This window comes from Meles meles, chromosome 8, assembly GCF_922984935.1.
Source record: "Meles meles chromosome 8, mMelMel3.1 paternal haplotype, whole genome shotgun sequence".
NCBI lineage: Eukaryota > Metazoa > Chordata > Mammalia > Carnivora > Mustelidae > Meles > Meles meles.
The window spans coordinates 119,758,634-119,771,786 of record NC_060073.1 but is presented as its reverse complement, the minus strand read 5'-3'; the positions used below and the strand labels follow the sequence as shown (position 1 = coordinate 119,771,786).

The 13,153-nt window shown below is 46.7% G+C and overlaps 1 protein-coding gene across 2 annotated transcripts in view; it reads right to left on the bottom strand.

Annotated features, from left to right (window-relative positions):
* TRPC6 (transient receptor potential cation channel subfamily C member 6) overlaps positions 1-11,265 on the bottom strand; it is a 107,274-nt gene extending 96,009 nt beyond the window's left edge. For both annotated transcript variants that reach the window (XM_046014309.1, XM_046014310.1), the window contains exon 1: positions 10,694-11,265. In XM_046014309.1, coding sequence (XP_045870265.1) covers positions 10,694-10,863 — 170 coding nt within the window. In that variant the 5' untranslated portion in view covers positions 10,864-11,265. The remainder of the gene's footprint in view (positions 1-10,693) is intronic.
* Positions 11,266-13,153: the final 1,888 nt, after the last annotated feature.

Sequence of the window (13,153 nt, the reverse complement as noted above, 5' to 3'; positions counted from 1 at the left end):
ATCTGAAGAAGAACAAATTTACTTCATATTTTTGGAAATTATGAATAATCCAAATCAGGAAGAAGGTCAATATTAAGATAGAAATAAAATTCTTTTGTTCTCTAGTTTAAATATTAAACTACTGCATCATATTTTAAGAAATAAAACTAGAAAGGTCAGTTTTCTCATATACTTTCTCATAAAACACATTACTTTCCTGACACTGTATCAAGCATGACATACAGACACATTATTTATTCTCCTCAAATATATCAATAGAATCTGGTATATGGTAGCATTTGAGGAGGACTTAACTGACTTAAAATATAATATTTCCCAACTTATCTGATAATATCTGCTCATTGGATCCCAGGTAGAAAAATGAATGTTTAAATCTCATAGCTTTGTTCTTGGATTAATAATCAGCAATGGTTTTCTTGATTTTAGGTTTAGTTCTACGTCTGGTTTCCAGAGAGAATCTTAGGTACCTGAAACAATAGAATTACAAAATTCTGGGGAATTTTTTTAATGTTATTCCTGGGCAATCCTCCTAGTCACTCTGATTTAGTGGGACTTTCCTTGTTCTTAGGGACTCTATATTTTAAAAGAACAATCCAGGGGATTCTGAGATACAGCCAGGTTTGCAAACCACGTCCTCACCCTCTGCTACACGAGTTCAGACAAGAAGCTGCTAATACATTCTCTGGGTTTACCTCACATAATGCGCAACAGTCTTCCTTTAGTAAGCACCTCTCTCTGTAGTGTTCCAGTGAGCGCGTCTCTGACTCTTGCAAGAGAAGGGGCTGAAGATAACAGCTCAGCCCCTCTGGGTGTAAGAGGGATTGTAAAACAATTTGAAAATAACTGATCCAATTTTTAGAAGACAGATTGTAATGAAAATCAACTAGATGACTGTGACTACTGCAAGGTCTGTCCATGGCACAACCTGGCCCAAATCAAAGTTATCAATATGTTATCAATAATGCGCAAATTTCAGACCATTTTCACTTAACCATGCCTTTCTCACTTTCTTGATTTTAAGCTGGATTATTTCATTCAAGTACTTAAGACTTTCCTAAATATAATGTATTTTGGTCTTGGGAAGTTCAGTTTTTTTTAAAACTGTTTCCATTTAACTTGCATAAAAATTCAAGTACCTTTCCTCGCACCAGTTCAGTAAAAACAAAAAAGAAAAATCCCCCTGGGTGTTTTGTCAACACAATGGGAAAAAAAAGAAATAGTTTATATTAATGTTTTCTTGATTGTAGGATTATTAAAAATATGTAATAAACACTATTTTAGGTCTCAAGCATATGCCACAACGCTCTTAGAATTCATCAACCGACCTGAACCATAAGAACATAAAACTCCAGTATCACGGTGTTTCTGAAAAAGCGAAGACAAAAAATGGTACCTTCGCAGCAAAGGCAACACCCTGTGAGGCCCAGGGAGAGAACATCGGAGGTAAGGCCAACCCACTGAAATCACTGTGCATGAAAAAAACATCCATTCATTCATTCAACAAACATCCCAGGAGTCCCCAGTGACTGTTTACAGGCTCGGCCCCTGTCCTCAGGGAGGTGCCCTTCCCACACGGAGGGAAAGAAGGACAGCCAAGGAGGGCCGAAAAGAAAGCAAGCGAACGAACAGGGGCTCACAGAACCCGGCAGCTGTGAACTCAAGTCCTGGTGCACATGCTTGACAGGCATAAAATGGGAAGTTCCCTTACATTTTTGAAACCTCGGCTTCCTCCTTAACAGATGGAAATCCCAGAACCTACCCCACGGGTTTGCCGGGAGGATCAAGGATGCTAACACAAATAAAGCAAAAAGATGGTCACGGTCCTCTCCCGAGTTTTAACGCCAGCTAGAGAAGAAAGTTCAAACCCTGTAAATTCTGGACAGACCAGAACGGATGTCCTTGACCTTGTAACCTTTTCTGCCCCATCATCACTCTCCCTGACCCAAACTCTAGCACACAGAACACCGAGAACTGTTAATAAAACCGTCTCGCTCCAGTAATTGCAAAGTCGTGTCATCGGCCTCGCACCCATGGCTTCTGTTCTTACACAGGCTCTTTGAGTTCTTCAAGGAAATGCTGGATCACCATCGTTCTTTTTGGCACCGAGGACAAGTCTATGTGGGAAAACATGGGCACTGAAGATTCTGTGTTGAAAAGTGACTCAGAAAGCCCTTTTCTGGATATGAAGGAACTTGAGGGATTCTTTTTTTTTTTTTTCCTTAAGATTTTCTTCAGTTATTTGACAGAGAGATCACAAGTAGGCAGAGCAGCAGGCAGAGGGAGAGGGGGAAGCAGGCTCCCTGCGGAGCAGAGAGCCCGACGTGGGGCTCCATCCCAGGACCCTGAGATCATGACCTGAGCCGAAGGCAGAAGCTTAACCCACGGAGCCTCCCAGGCGCCCCTGAACTTGGGGAATTCTTTAACCAAATTTATTTTGTTTAGATGTCTTCATTTCATACGTGCACAAGAGTGACAGAGGACCCAGGTCTGTATCTAATTAGCATAAAGAGCTGTTTTAACCGAGAGAAAACAAAAATCTGAAGTATAGTTTAGTCAAAAGTGTTTTTCGCTTGTGTTTTGAACATGTATCAAATATCAGGGCAGGCTACACATTTGACAGAACTCAAGATTCAAGGAAACATGGTGTCCGGGCGCCCCACGTATGATGCCTGGCACACTGAAGGAGCTTAAACAAGTATTTGTTGAAAGCAGTGACCGCATTCTGCAAAATGGAATACAGTGTCTGGCCCTGAATGTCCTTCCAAGAAAGGTGTCTGCAGAAAACCTTCTCCCGGGATTCTCACCGAGCCCGGGGATCAGCATGTCACCACCGCTGGCCACCCTCCAGCCTACGCATTGCAAAATTCTTGTCCAGAAGAACTTAACATAGTAACAATAAAAACAAGTTTTATCTGTTGCAGTGTATCTGCCTAAAAGAATTTCAGAAAGAACTTTGGAAACATGTCACTTCCAGTTCTTACTATAACTGCCAAGATGCTGCTATTGGGAATTCCCACGAAGGGATCTCTTCCCAATTTCGCGCAAGGGTTTTGTGCTACAAGCCAGAGCCACTGGCATTGAAAGACGAAACCTGTCTTGAGACAGTGAGTCTTCCCGTGACTGTCCACACTGCGATGGCTTCTGGCAATACATACTTTCAGAGGAATACCATGTCCAATGCTTTTAAAAATGACTCAGATCGCGCCGGGGCACCGGCATCCCCCGTCCCACCACGCGCCTCGTGGCCCAGATGCCTCCTCACCCCCACGGCAGACAGAAATGGAATAAAAGCAAGCTTCCTCCCTTGTAACCTCTGAGGAGTCATCCTTAGCTTGTGGGCCGTTTGGTAAAATTAGTAAGTCATCTACAGATTGGCTAGGTTTGGTACATTCAGGATTTTCCTCTGGTGACAAAGACTGGCAGTCTTCCAAAACCCAGCTTCCCTGTCGGTCTGGATAAGCGACAAACGGAGTCTTCGCCTCCTTCCTGCCTGCCTCCCTCTCTCGGTCAGCTCCTGAGCATGTCATCTTCAGCAAGTCCCTTAACGTCTCTGCTGTGGTACTTCTGTGTTCTTGTCAGTAAAATGGGGTTACAAAAGTGCGCACGTCATGGGCCTGTTGAGTCAGGACGGAGTCGGCTGACCCCTCCGAGGCCCGTACAACAGGCGCCCGCGCAGAGCCGCCACCGCTTCCGTTACCGCTGCCCGGGTCGCAGGCCTGCAGAGACGAGGGCGTCAACAGACTAGCGAGTGAGTGAGCGGAGAAGTGCGATATGACGCTCAGGCCTCAGAGAGGACAGGACGGCCCCTCCCTGCGGGAGAGCGGAGCCCCCCGTGCTGTCTCTGGTCCCTGTGAAAAGGCAGAAGAAAGGATGCGTGTGCTCGCCAGGGGCATGTGCCACCACGTCCCCAGGGGCCCAGGATGCTGAGTAGGGGCTATGCGCCGCCCCCTAGCCCAGCAACCTAGTAACCGTATCCCGGCCGGAGCATGGCTTAATTCCAGCGCAGCGACTTATTAAATGGACGTTACGAGAGCCCAGTGGCCGCTCCACAGAGCAAACTACTACACCGGAATGACAGGTAGGGCAGGACCTGCTACAAGGTAGGTCCTCAAAGTTTTGAATCGTCCCCCAAACACATGGAAATATTTTTGAGAAACTCGCAGCAAACTGTGAATAGCTCTAGGTAACATCACTTCTCCTCTTGTCCTGGCTGAGTGACCCGGATTAGGTAGAGAACAGTTACGCTGCGATCACATATGCTGTTTGCGAATCTGTAACATTCATTTCTATCAGCTGCAGACATTCTGCAAGAAACGTGGTCCAATCCGTTCCGACGGCTCAAGAGTCCAGAACAGCACACCCATATTAGACACCAAAGCTGAACGGAGACTGGGCGTACAGATGAGCCCTTCTCCCTGTATGGAAAGTCCCAGAAGATTCCTAAACAAAGAGCAATCACAAATGGTAATTTTATCCAACTGGATCCAATTATATTTAGCATATGTCATAAAAGAGGCGGAAAAACAAGGACGGACTCAAGAAAATGTTTTCCTTTTATGATTTACTCTGTAGGAGGCGAGGATGAATTGCCTTATGACGTTACTTCTTATAACACAAGGAACATAACTGTCTAGAAAAAACCACGGTGTCTTCTGGGGTATGTACACATTCTGTTACAGAATGAATGTGGGCCACCCAGCACATCTGGCAGTAACTGCACAACCTGCAAAGATCGCCCCCTAAAAAAAGTGCTCACGATAATTTGTTATCAGCAGATGCTGAATACGTCAAACCAGGGGAGGTCTGGAAACAAAATGGGTAGTTTCTGTCATGCACGCAAACCTTCTGTCAAGCACACAAACCCACCTTAAATGGGGCCTCTTGGGGAAGCAACATGCGAAGCTGAGTTTTACACTTGCTTGTCCCCTACTAGCAGCTTTCAACCTGCAGACACTTAACCAAAGTCTAGGCCTTTGCTTTGTGGTTCTAGATACCATTTTTTCCAAGGTCGTAATGAATACTAGCATTCTCTCCGGCATCCGAGTCGCTGCATACGAACCCCTTTTTGTCCATATTATAAAGAGATCCTGCCAGCAATGGAACGCCAAAGTTGTATAAAACATTACACTAACAATTTCTTTTATGTAAAAGAAAACCACAGTGCTTCCAAGCCACACATTGTAGAGCAGGTACCAAGATCCACCGCCGTACATTCCCACAGTGTAGATCTTTACTTTAGAACTTACTCCAAGTATCCTGTATCTTGGTTCATTTTAAATATCTCCCCTTGCCTTTAATGTTCTGCAGTTTCAAAATGATGTGTTCATATGGTTTCAGTTTTCTGGTTTGAACTACTGATGTACTTGATCAACAGGAGAATTCACCATTTCTGGAAAATGTTCACTCCTGATCAGTTCAAATGTTGCCTCTCCCTTGTTGCCTGTGTTCTCTCCTGGGACTGCTATCTTCTTGTTCCATAACCCAATGATGTTCATATTTTCATTCACTTATGTCTCTGCATTCTGGGTATTATCATCAATTATGCTATGGTTAATCTGCATTTTAACCCTCCCCTTCAGTTTTTTCAAAATTTTATCTTTCATTTGTTGATTTTTCTATTTGCCTGTCTTTAAACAATTGGTCTATTTTCTTCAGGCTTAATTTCTTGCCGTATGTTGTCAACACTTTATTCACGCCCATTTTACATCCCCGTTCATGTTGTTACATTATGTCAAGTGTTTCAGCTTACAAACTGCTGTTTTGTCTTCTGCTGATTCTCCCCAGGGATCACATCCTCTGCTCACTCTCTTCTGTTGAGAATGTCTGATCGTTTCCTTGTGCGTCTGGTCACGTATTACAGTGAGCATTTCTTCAGAGGGCTTGCTGTTTCCTTGAAAACCCTGGGCAGTCCAGATGATCGGTACCACTGCCTGGGGATAGCTTTGCGCTCTACTCCTCAAGGGTTCTCAGGGGTATTTTTCGACATGAAGATTTCTAGGTCAGCAGGTGGTGTAAAAAACAATGCGGAGAAAGGGGAACCTCCTCCACTGTTGGTGGGAATGCAAGCTGGTGCAGCCACTCTGGAAAACAGCATGGAGGTTCCTCAAAAAGTTGAAAATAGAGCTACCCTGTGACCCAGCAATTGCACTACTGGGTATTTATCCTAAAGATACAAATGTAGTGATCCGAAGGGGCACGTGCACCCAAATGTTCATAGCAGCAATGTCTACAATAACCAAACCATGGAAAGGACCTAGATGTCCATCAACAGATGAATGGATAAAGAAGATGTGGTATGTATACACAGTGGAATACTATGCAGCCATCAAAAGAAATGAAATCTTGCCATTTGCGACAATGTGGATGGAACTAGAAGATATTCTGCTGAGCAAAATAAGTCAGTCAGAGAAAGACAACTATCATAAGATCTCTCTGATATGAGGAATTTGAGAGGCAGGGTGGGAGGTTGTGGGGGACAGAGAGAAAAAATGAAACAAGATGGGACCAGGAGGGAGACAAACCATATGAGACTCTTAATCTCAGGAAACAAACTGAGGGTTGCTGGGGGGGGAGAAGGATAAGGTGGCTGGGTTATGGACATTGGGGAGGGGATGTGATATGGTGAGTGCTGTGAAATGTGTAAGCCTGACGATTCACATACCTGTACCCATAAAGCAAATAATATATTATATTAGTTTTTTTTAAAAAAGCAAAAACAGAAACTCGCATGGACATAGGCACAAAGAATACAATTCTTAGCAGATTTCTTTTTCTTCTACTAACCAGGTTTCTTTTTTTTTTTTTTCCAAAGATTTTATTTATCTATCTGACAGACAGAGATGACAAGCAGGCAGAGAGACAGGCACAGAGAGAGAGAAGGAAACAGGCTCCCCGCAGAGCAGAAAACCCGATGTGGGGCTCGATCCCAGGACCCTGGGATCATGACCTGAGCCGAAGGCAGAGGCTTTAACCCACTGAGACACCCAGGCGCCCCACTAACCAGGTTTCTTGTTCTCACTCATTGCTGGTGGCATTTTTCAAGCCTAACTTTTCATTAAGGAAAGGGCTTGGTTTTAGGCAAGAGGCAGGCCTGTCTCGGTCCTAGCTCCAGCCCTCATCTGGAAGCAAGGCCTTCGTGTCATCTCTGTCCCATGCAGGCTTTCGACTCCAACCTCCGTGTTCATGCAGATGCTTAATCCACAAGGCAGCTGCGACTCAGCTCAACTCGGACTATGCTCTCCCTTTTACTGCTTTCCTTTGGGCACATGGTCATAATCCTTTCTCACTGACTGACTGACTGCAAAATTAGTCAATGTTCTGAAATCCTTTTAAACATCTGATCCAGTGTTACGAGGTATTTGTGACCATAAAACTTTTTTAGATTATTTCAGTCTACTGCATTGCAAGAGGGTTTTTTGTGTGTGAGAGAGTTTTTATCAACACTTTACTGTTTCATTATTCATAATCATTTAATTAATTAGTCCTTTCCAAGCTGAAGGTTAGTGGAACTGTTCTTCAGTCAGATCTTGAGGCGTTAGAAACCCTTCATGTTATTTTTTTTAAAGATTTTATTTATTTATTTGACAGTGAGAGAGAGAGATCACAAGTAGGCAGAGAGGCAGGCAGAGAGAGAAGGAAGCAGGCTCCCTGCGGAGCAGAGAGCCCGACGTGGGGCTCCATCCCAGGACCCTGAGATCATGACCTGAGCTGAAGGCAGCGGCTTAACCCACTGAGCCACCCAGGCGCCCCCTTCATGTTATTTTTTATGCCCAGGATTCTTCCCCATGTTCAGAAGTCATGGACTAGAGGCAAACTTTCGCCTTGGAAGTGAAGTAAGTCTCGGACATACCTCCTGGGACCCGGGAAGGACTAAGACCCGGTTTTGCTAGTTACCATTTCCAATTAATCAAAAGAGAGAATACTAACTGATTTCTGACTAAAAGTAGGGAAGAGAGAGAAAGGGAATCTCTTTTCACTGAACAGTATTTCGAATGTTACCACTTAAACACTATTAAAGCCTGAAAATGTGCAACTTCTCTCAAGACGATTGGCCCTAATTTTCAGTAGTAAAAACCCCATGACATAAATAGTATGGCACAAAAATCTTTCCACATAAGGAAACTATGAAACAGAATTTTTTACCAAAAGTCATAGAATTTATCCCACAGAAATGACAACTTGCAATAATCTGAGCTCTTCTAAGGGCAAAATCTCAGTGATTTGAGAAAACGGTGATACCTTCATCTCCGGTGCGCTAATGATTGCCACGTTCACAAGTAACACACCTCCCGCTCTGGGAACATAGAGGACACTGTCTACATCACAGTCCGACTGTAGGAAGGGCTTTTTTGTACTCTCCACCAGAAGGAAGTGATGTCCCTTAGCTCCTCTCCTACATCGTAGGTGGGAAATGCTGCACTGTTGACTGGCCAGAGTTTGTACTTACCCGATTATTCAGCTGGAAAAAATAGAAAACCTTACCAGAGCACACAGTGATGAAAAGTAACTGTAGAATCTTTTGGAAATAACAGATTTAGACAAAACAAACATTCTGGAATATGGTTCCCTCTGTAATTAATGATCGTTTCTTTGACATGATGGTGGGGGTGTTCATTAAGAATAGAAACACATTTAAAAAGGTCATCTCTGCTGCTCCGGTCTACATATTTGGAAAGCTCGGACTCCTCAAGTGAGAGAGGAGAATGCTCATTCTCTGGAGAGTAGGTGATGTTAAGGGCTACATCAATAAGGCGGTGGGTCGTTCGAAGAAAGCCGTGGAGAAGTCTACAGGACGATCTGGAATTACTATTTCTCTTAGTCTCTCTCACTCCTAATTTACAACCACAAGTTTTAAAAATCAGATTATTTTTCTCAACACAGTAACAAATGATTATAGTACAATGAGGTGAAAAAAAATTAAAATTTTCTCTACAGGACAGCCCGATTGCTAAAAAGCAACATAGCTCTTTAAAGCTGCTTAATTAGCTACAGGTGACATCACCAAGTACCTGGCCCTCAGGCTTAGTACGTCTCAAGTCTAAGCCAATATGAAAAATTCACTTATGTTTTAAACATATACCCTCAGAGCACGCTTGAAAATAGCAGTATTCAGAATATCCAGGATTGATTTATTTTTCTTCCTTTCTGTTTTTCTTGGCATGTACCTCCTTGCTCCCCAGAGTGTGGTCCATGCACTAGCAGCATCTCAGAGGTAGTCAGATACACAGAATCTTGGGCAGCACCTAAGTCCTACTGAATCAGAATCTGCATTTTAACAAGATTCGGGCGGGGGGGGGGGGGTGTTATTCATCTGCCCATTAACGTTTGAGCACTGTGCTGTAAGACATAGAAATATTTCCCAATTCAACATCAATTGCGAGATTTCTTTTGTGGATGATGAAAACGTCATGGAATTAGATAGTGATTTTTTTTTTCACACCTCTGTGGATATATTAACCACTGATCTGTACATTGTAAATGGGTGAACTCTGTGGTATGTGAAATAGATCTTAACTTTTGAAAAAGGAAGAAAAAATAATAGTAAATGCTTTCAAATCGTACAGCAGATAGACGGATGGAACCAGTTCAACTTTTTTCTTCTACCTTCGGAAAAAAATTGATGCACCATTTCCTGGGCCTCACCTCTTTCTGAGAAAGGGAACACGCCAGGTCTTAACTCTGGGGAGACCTGACCAAGGGTTTGCAGGAGCCTGGCAGTGGGGGAGGGAATGGGGAGGGGAGCGCTCCCCCTCCCCGCGACCCCCACCACACACTCTAGAGCTGCTTACGGAACTGGGGCTGAGAGCTGCTTTCCTCGGGAAACCGCGTGCCACGAGAACGTCAGGGACCCACACTACCCAATCGAGGAACGTGACAAAGAGGCAGAAATGCTATCTGCCAGCTGCCTGTTAGCTCCCCGGAGCGCGGGGGGAGGGAAAGCTTCTCCCTCATTCCACCCTCTGCCCGCCCCTGCCAACCCCCAACCTCCCCCCGCAAAACAAAACAAACAAACAAACAAACAAAAAAAACAACCTCCGGATTCTTAAATAAAATCCCGTATTTGCTATGAGCTCCCAGCAAACGACCTCGACCCCCTCGCCTCCACAGCGGCAAGTCTCCCGCACACCCTGGGCGCCCCTGCTGAACGCGCCTGGCGCTCAGGGTGAGAAAGCCTCCCGCGCTTCCCTGTCCCGGTCCTAACCCGGCGACCTGGGGGCCGGGTGTGGCGGGCCAAGTCGCCCCTCCACTGTCACCCGCCAACTTGTGCGGGATCTGGCCGCGGGAGGGCCCGAACGCGCCCCGCAGGACAGGGGCAGGCCCCGCGAAGCGCGCCAGGCAGCACCGGGGACCCTGAGCCGGGTGGCACTCTCTCCCCCAGACCCCGAGTCTCACGACCCAGCCCGTGCCCGTGGCGCAGCGACAAGGGATCTGAGTGGATGGACAGCCGCTGGGGCTGGAGACCAACACCTGCCCATCCTTGAAGGGGTCAATACCCCGAGGACACGCTCTACGGGGCCAACATACCCGGGTGCGCTCACCAGGAACAAAACCTCGACGCGCGCGCCCCTCCGCTCGTTCGGGGCTCAGCCCAGGCTCGCACGGCCCGGGGAGCGACACGCGGGTCCGGACGCGCGCGGCCCCGCCGGCCACCCCCCGCCCACCCGCGCCCCCCGCCCGCGGCGCCCGCACTCACAGGCAGGGGTAGTAGCCGTAGGCCGGCCGCGGGGGCTGAGGGCAGCCGTCGTCTCCGGGCTCCGAGTCCAAGAGCAGGTAGTCCTGGCTCTCGTTGCGCCGCGCGCCGGCCCCGGCCGCCAGCCGGGGAGAGCCGCCCCTGCGGGGCGCGAACACCGGGCTCTGGTTCATGGCGCGAGCGCCGGACTGGCGGAGGACCGGCTCTCGCGGAAGGCACGTCGGCGAGCCGGGAGGGCGGGTGCGCAGAGACCCCGCGCGCAGGAGCCCGCGCCCCGCGTCGGACTGGCCGCCGGCAGACCCTTGCGCCCGGCACCACGCTGGGGCGGGGGTCGCGGACGTCCGCGGTTCCGAGCTCTGTGAGAGGCTCCCCGGCCGGCCGGGGGAGAAGTCACCACTCAGGGGCCACCGGGGGACCTGGCTTGAGCGCGTCCGGCGAGGGGACCCCGCGCGGAGGGCGCCGGGGCTCCGGGGCGGAGCGAGCTCGGGCGGGGCGGCGGGCGCAGCGGCGCGGGCGAGCGCAGAGCCGGGCACCCGGCGGAGGAGATGCCGCGTCCCCCGAGGCTCCGGCCTCGCTCCCGCGGGCCTCTCCCCGCGTCCAACGGGTGGTCCCCGCCTTTAAAGGGATCTGAACCGGCCTCCAGAAGTCAGCCGGTCTGGCCAGGATAACCCAGAACTAGGCGGAGCCACACGCGCGCGCTGCTTCCTTCTTTCCTTTCTTTGCTTTTCCCTTTTCTCTTTCCTCTTTTTTCTTTCGTTTACTTTTTCCTTCTTTCTTTTCTTTGATTCTTTGATCCTTCCTTCCCCTCCCGCCTCCTCCTTCCTTGCCTCCCTGCTCCTTCCCTCCTCTCTGTTTCTCCCCTCCTAAGTCTGCTTATTTGCAAATCATACAAATTGAAAAATTTTTGGAAGGTTCCTTTAAGATGCTTAAGAACGAAATAAACTTGTTTTTTGTTTGTGTTTGTTTTAAAGGACAAGAGACTCTCCAGACTGTCTTCATTTCCTTTGGGCATTTTCTCTTCCATTTCCAACCCCTGAAGTTATTGTAACTCTTTACTTTAAAATGAGCAACATTCTGTGTCCCAACACCAGATGTTCCCACCTCCCCAGCGAACCAACAAAAACAGGCGTTTTCTGATGGTGCGATAAAGGGGCCGGCAACCTGCTTACTTCAGAGAAAACCTTTCCTTCCATCTCTGCAAATGCTGAGATTATTTCTCTGTCAGATGTTTCCTACACTTCTAAACTGTTTTTAATTTTAAGATTTAGTCTTAAATTCTGATTTAATCTTCACAGATGTGAGAACTTAAAACTTCTCAGAAAAGATGAATCATTATCTCCAGTAGTTTAAGAAGTAGTCAATTAGGAATCCACTGATTCATTTATTCAACAAATATTTAATCAATGCCAACTGTGTACCAAGCACCATTTTGGGATTCAGTGGCAACTTAGCCTGATAAGGGCCCTGTCTGCCTTCACAGGGCTTTCATGGAGGAAAGGGAGACAGATTAAAGAAGCAAATGGAAAGTATCAGACACAAAGGCACAAGGAAAAGAACACTGATGTGATGGTGACTGGGGACTATTTCAGGTTAGGTGGTTAAAACAGGCCTCTCCAGGGAGGTGCCGGTTAAGTGAAGAGAGAAGGTGAGGAGCCAGACACGTGAAAGGATCAGAAGTCCGTGACGGTTGGAGCGAAGGCAGCTAGACTGAGATTCTGAAGTAAAGGTACCTTTGCTTCCCATGAACAGGTGAGCAATGAAATGGATGTTGAAGCGTGAGCACAAGGGTGAAAACAGATCACAAATTTAGACTTTCTGAGTTTGCCAGCACACCAGAAACTAAAGCTTGAGGGGTGAGAACCACTGCACCCTGAGGGCCTAGTTCCGTATGTGGCCCAGGTACGTGGAATGGATGGCTGAGTGGGTGGATGGATGGGTGGAGGGAGAGCTGGGTGGGTGCCTGGATGGGTGGGTGGATGGAGTATAGACAAAAACATACGAAAACACTCTGGACTACCTAAAGGATGTTTACCCTGAAAATCCTGAGTCATTTTGAAGTACGTTGGTCCTGATTTAGGAATCTCCTATTTTATGATCTCTCAACATCTAGAGCCATGATTTAAAGTTTTTATTATTTTCTGGTAATTATAGATAGCAATAAGATACTCTGCTTGAAATGTGTTTGTTCATGGCAAATGCTATCTGTGAGAATGCAACAGCTTTGATGCTTGAATGAATTAGTTAATAAATGTTTAATTTAAACAGCACCAAAGCAATCTGTTTAGAAACATCAAGTGCAGGAAACAATTTAGTGGGGGAAGTAATATTAAAATGTTTTCGACCTAACTCAGATTCTGTGAGTCAAAGCAAAGTTGGAAAAGACTGATGGTGTTAGCTGAAGTGTTAGTCTTTAATGTGAAAAAACAAAAATTGAGATAGAATTACTTTGTTTTCCAGTTAGTT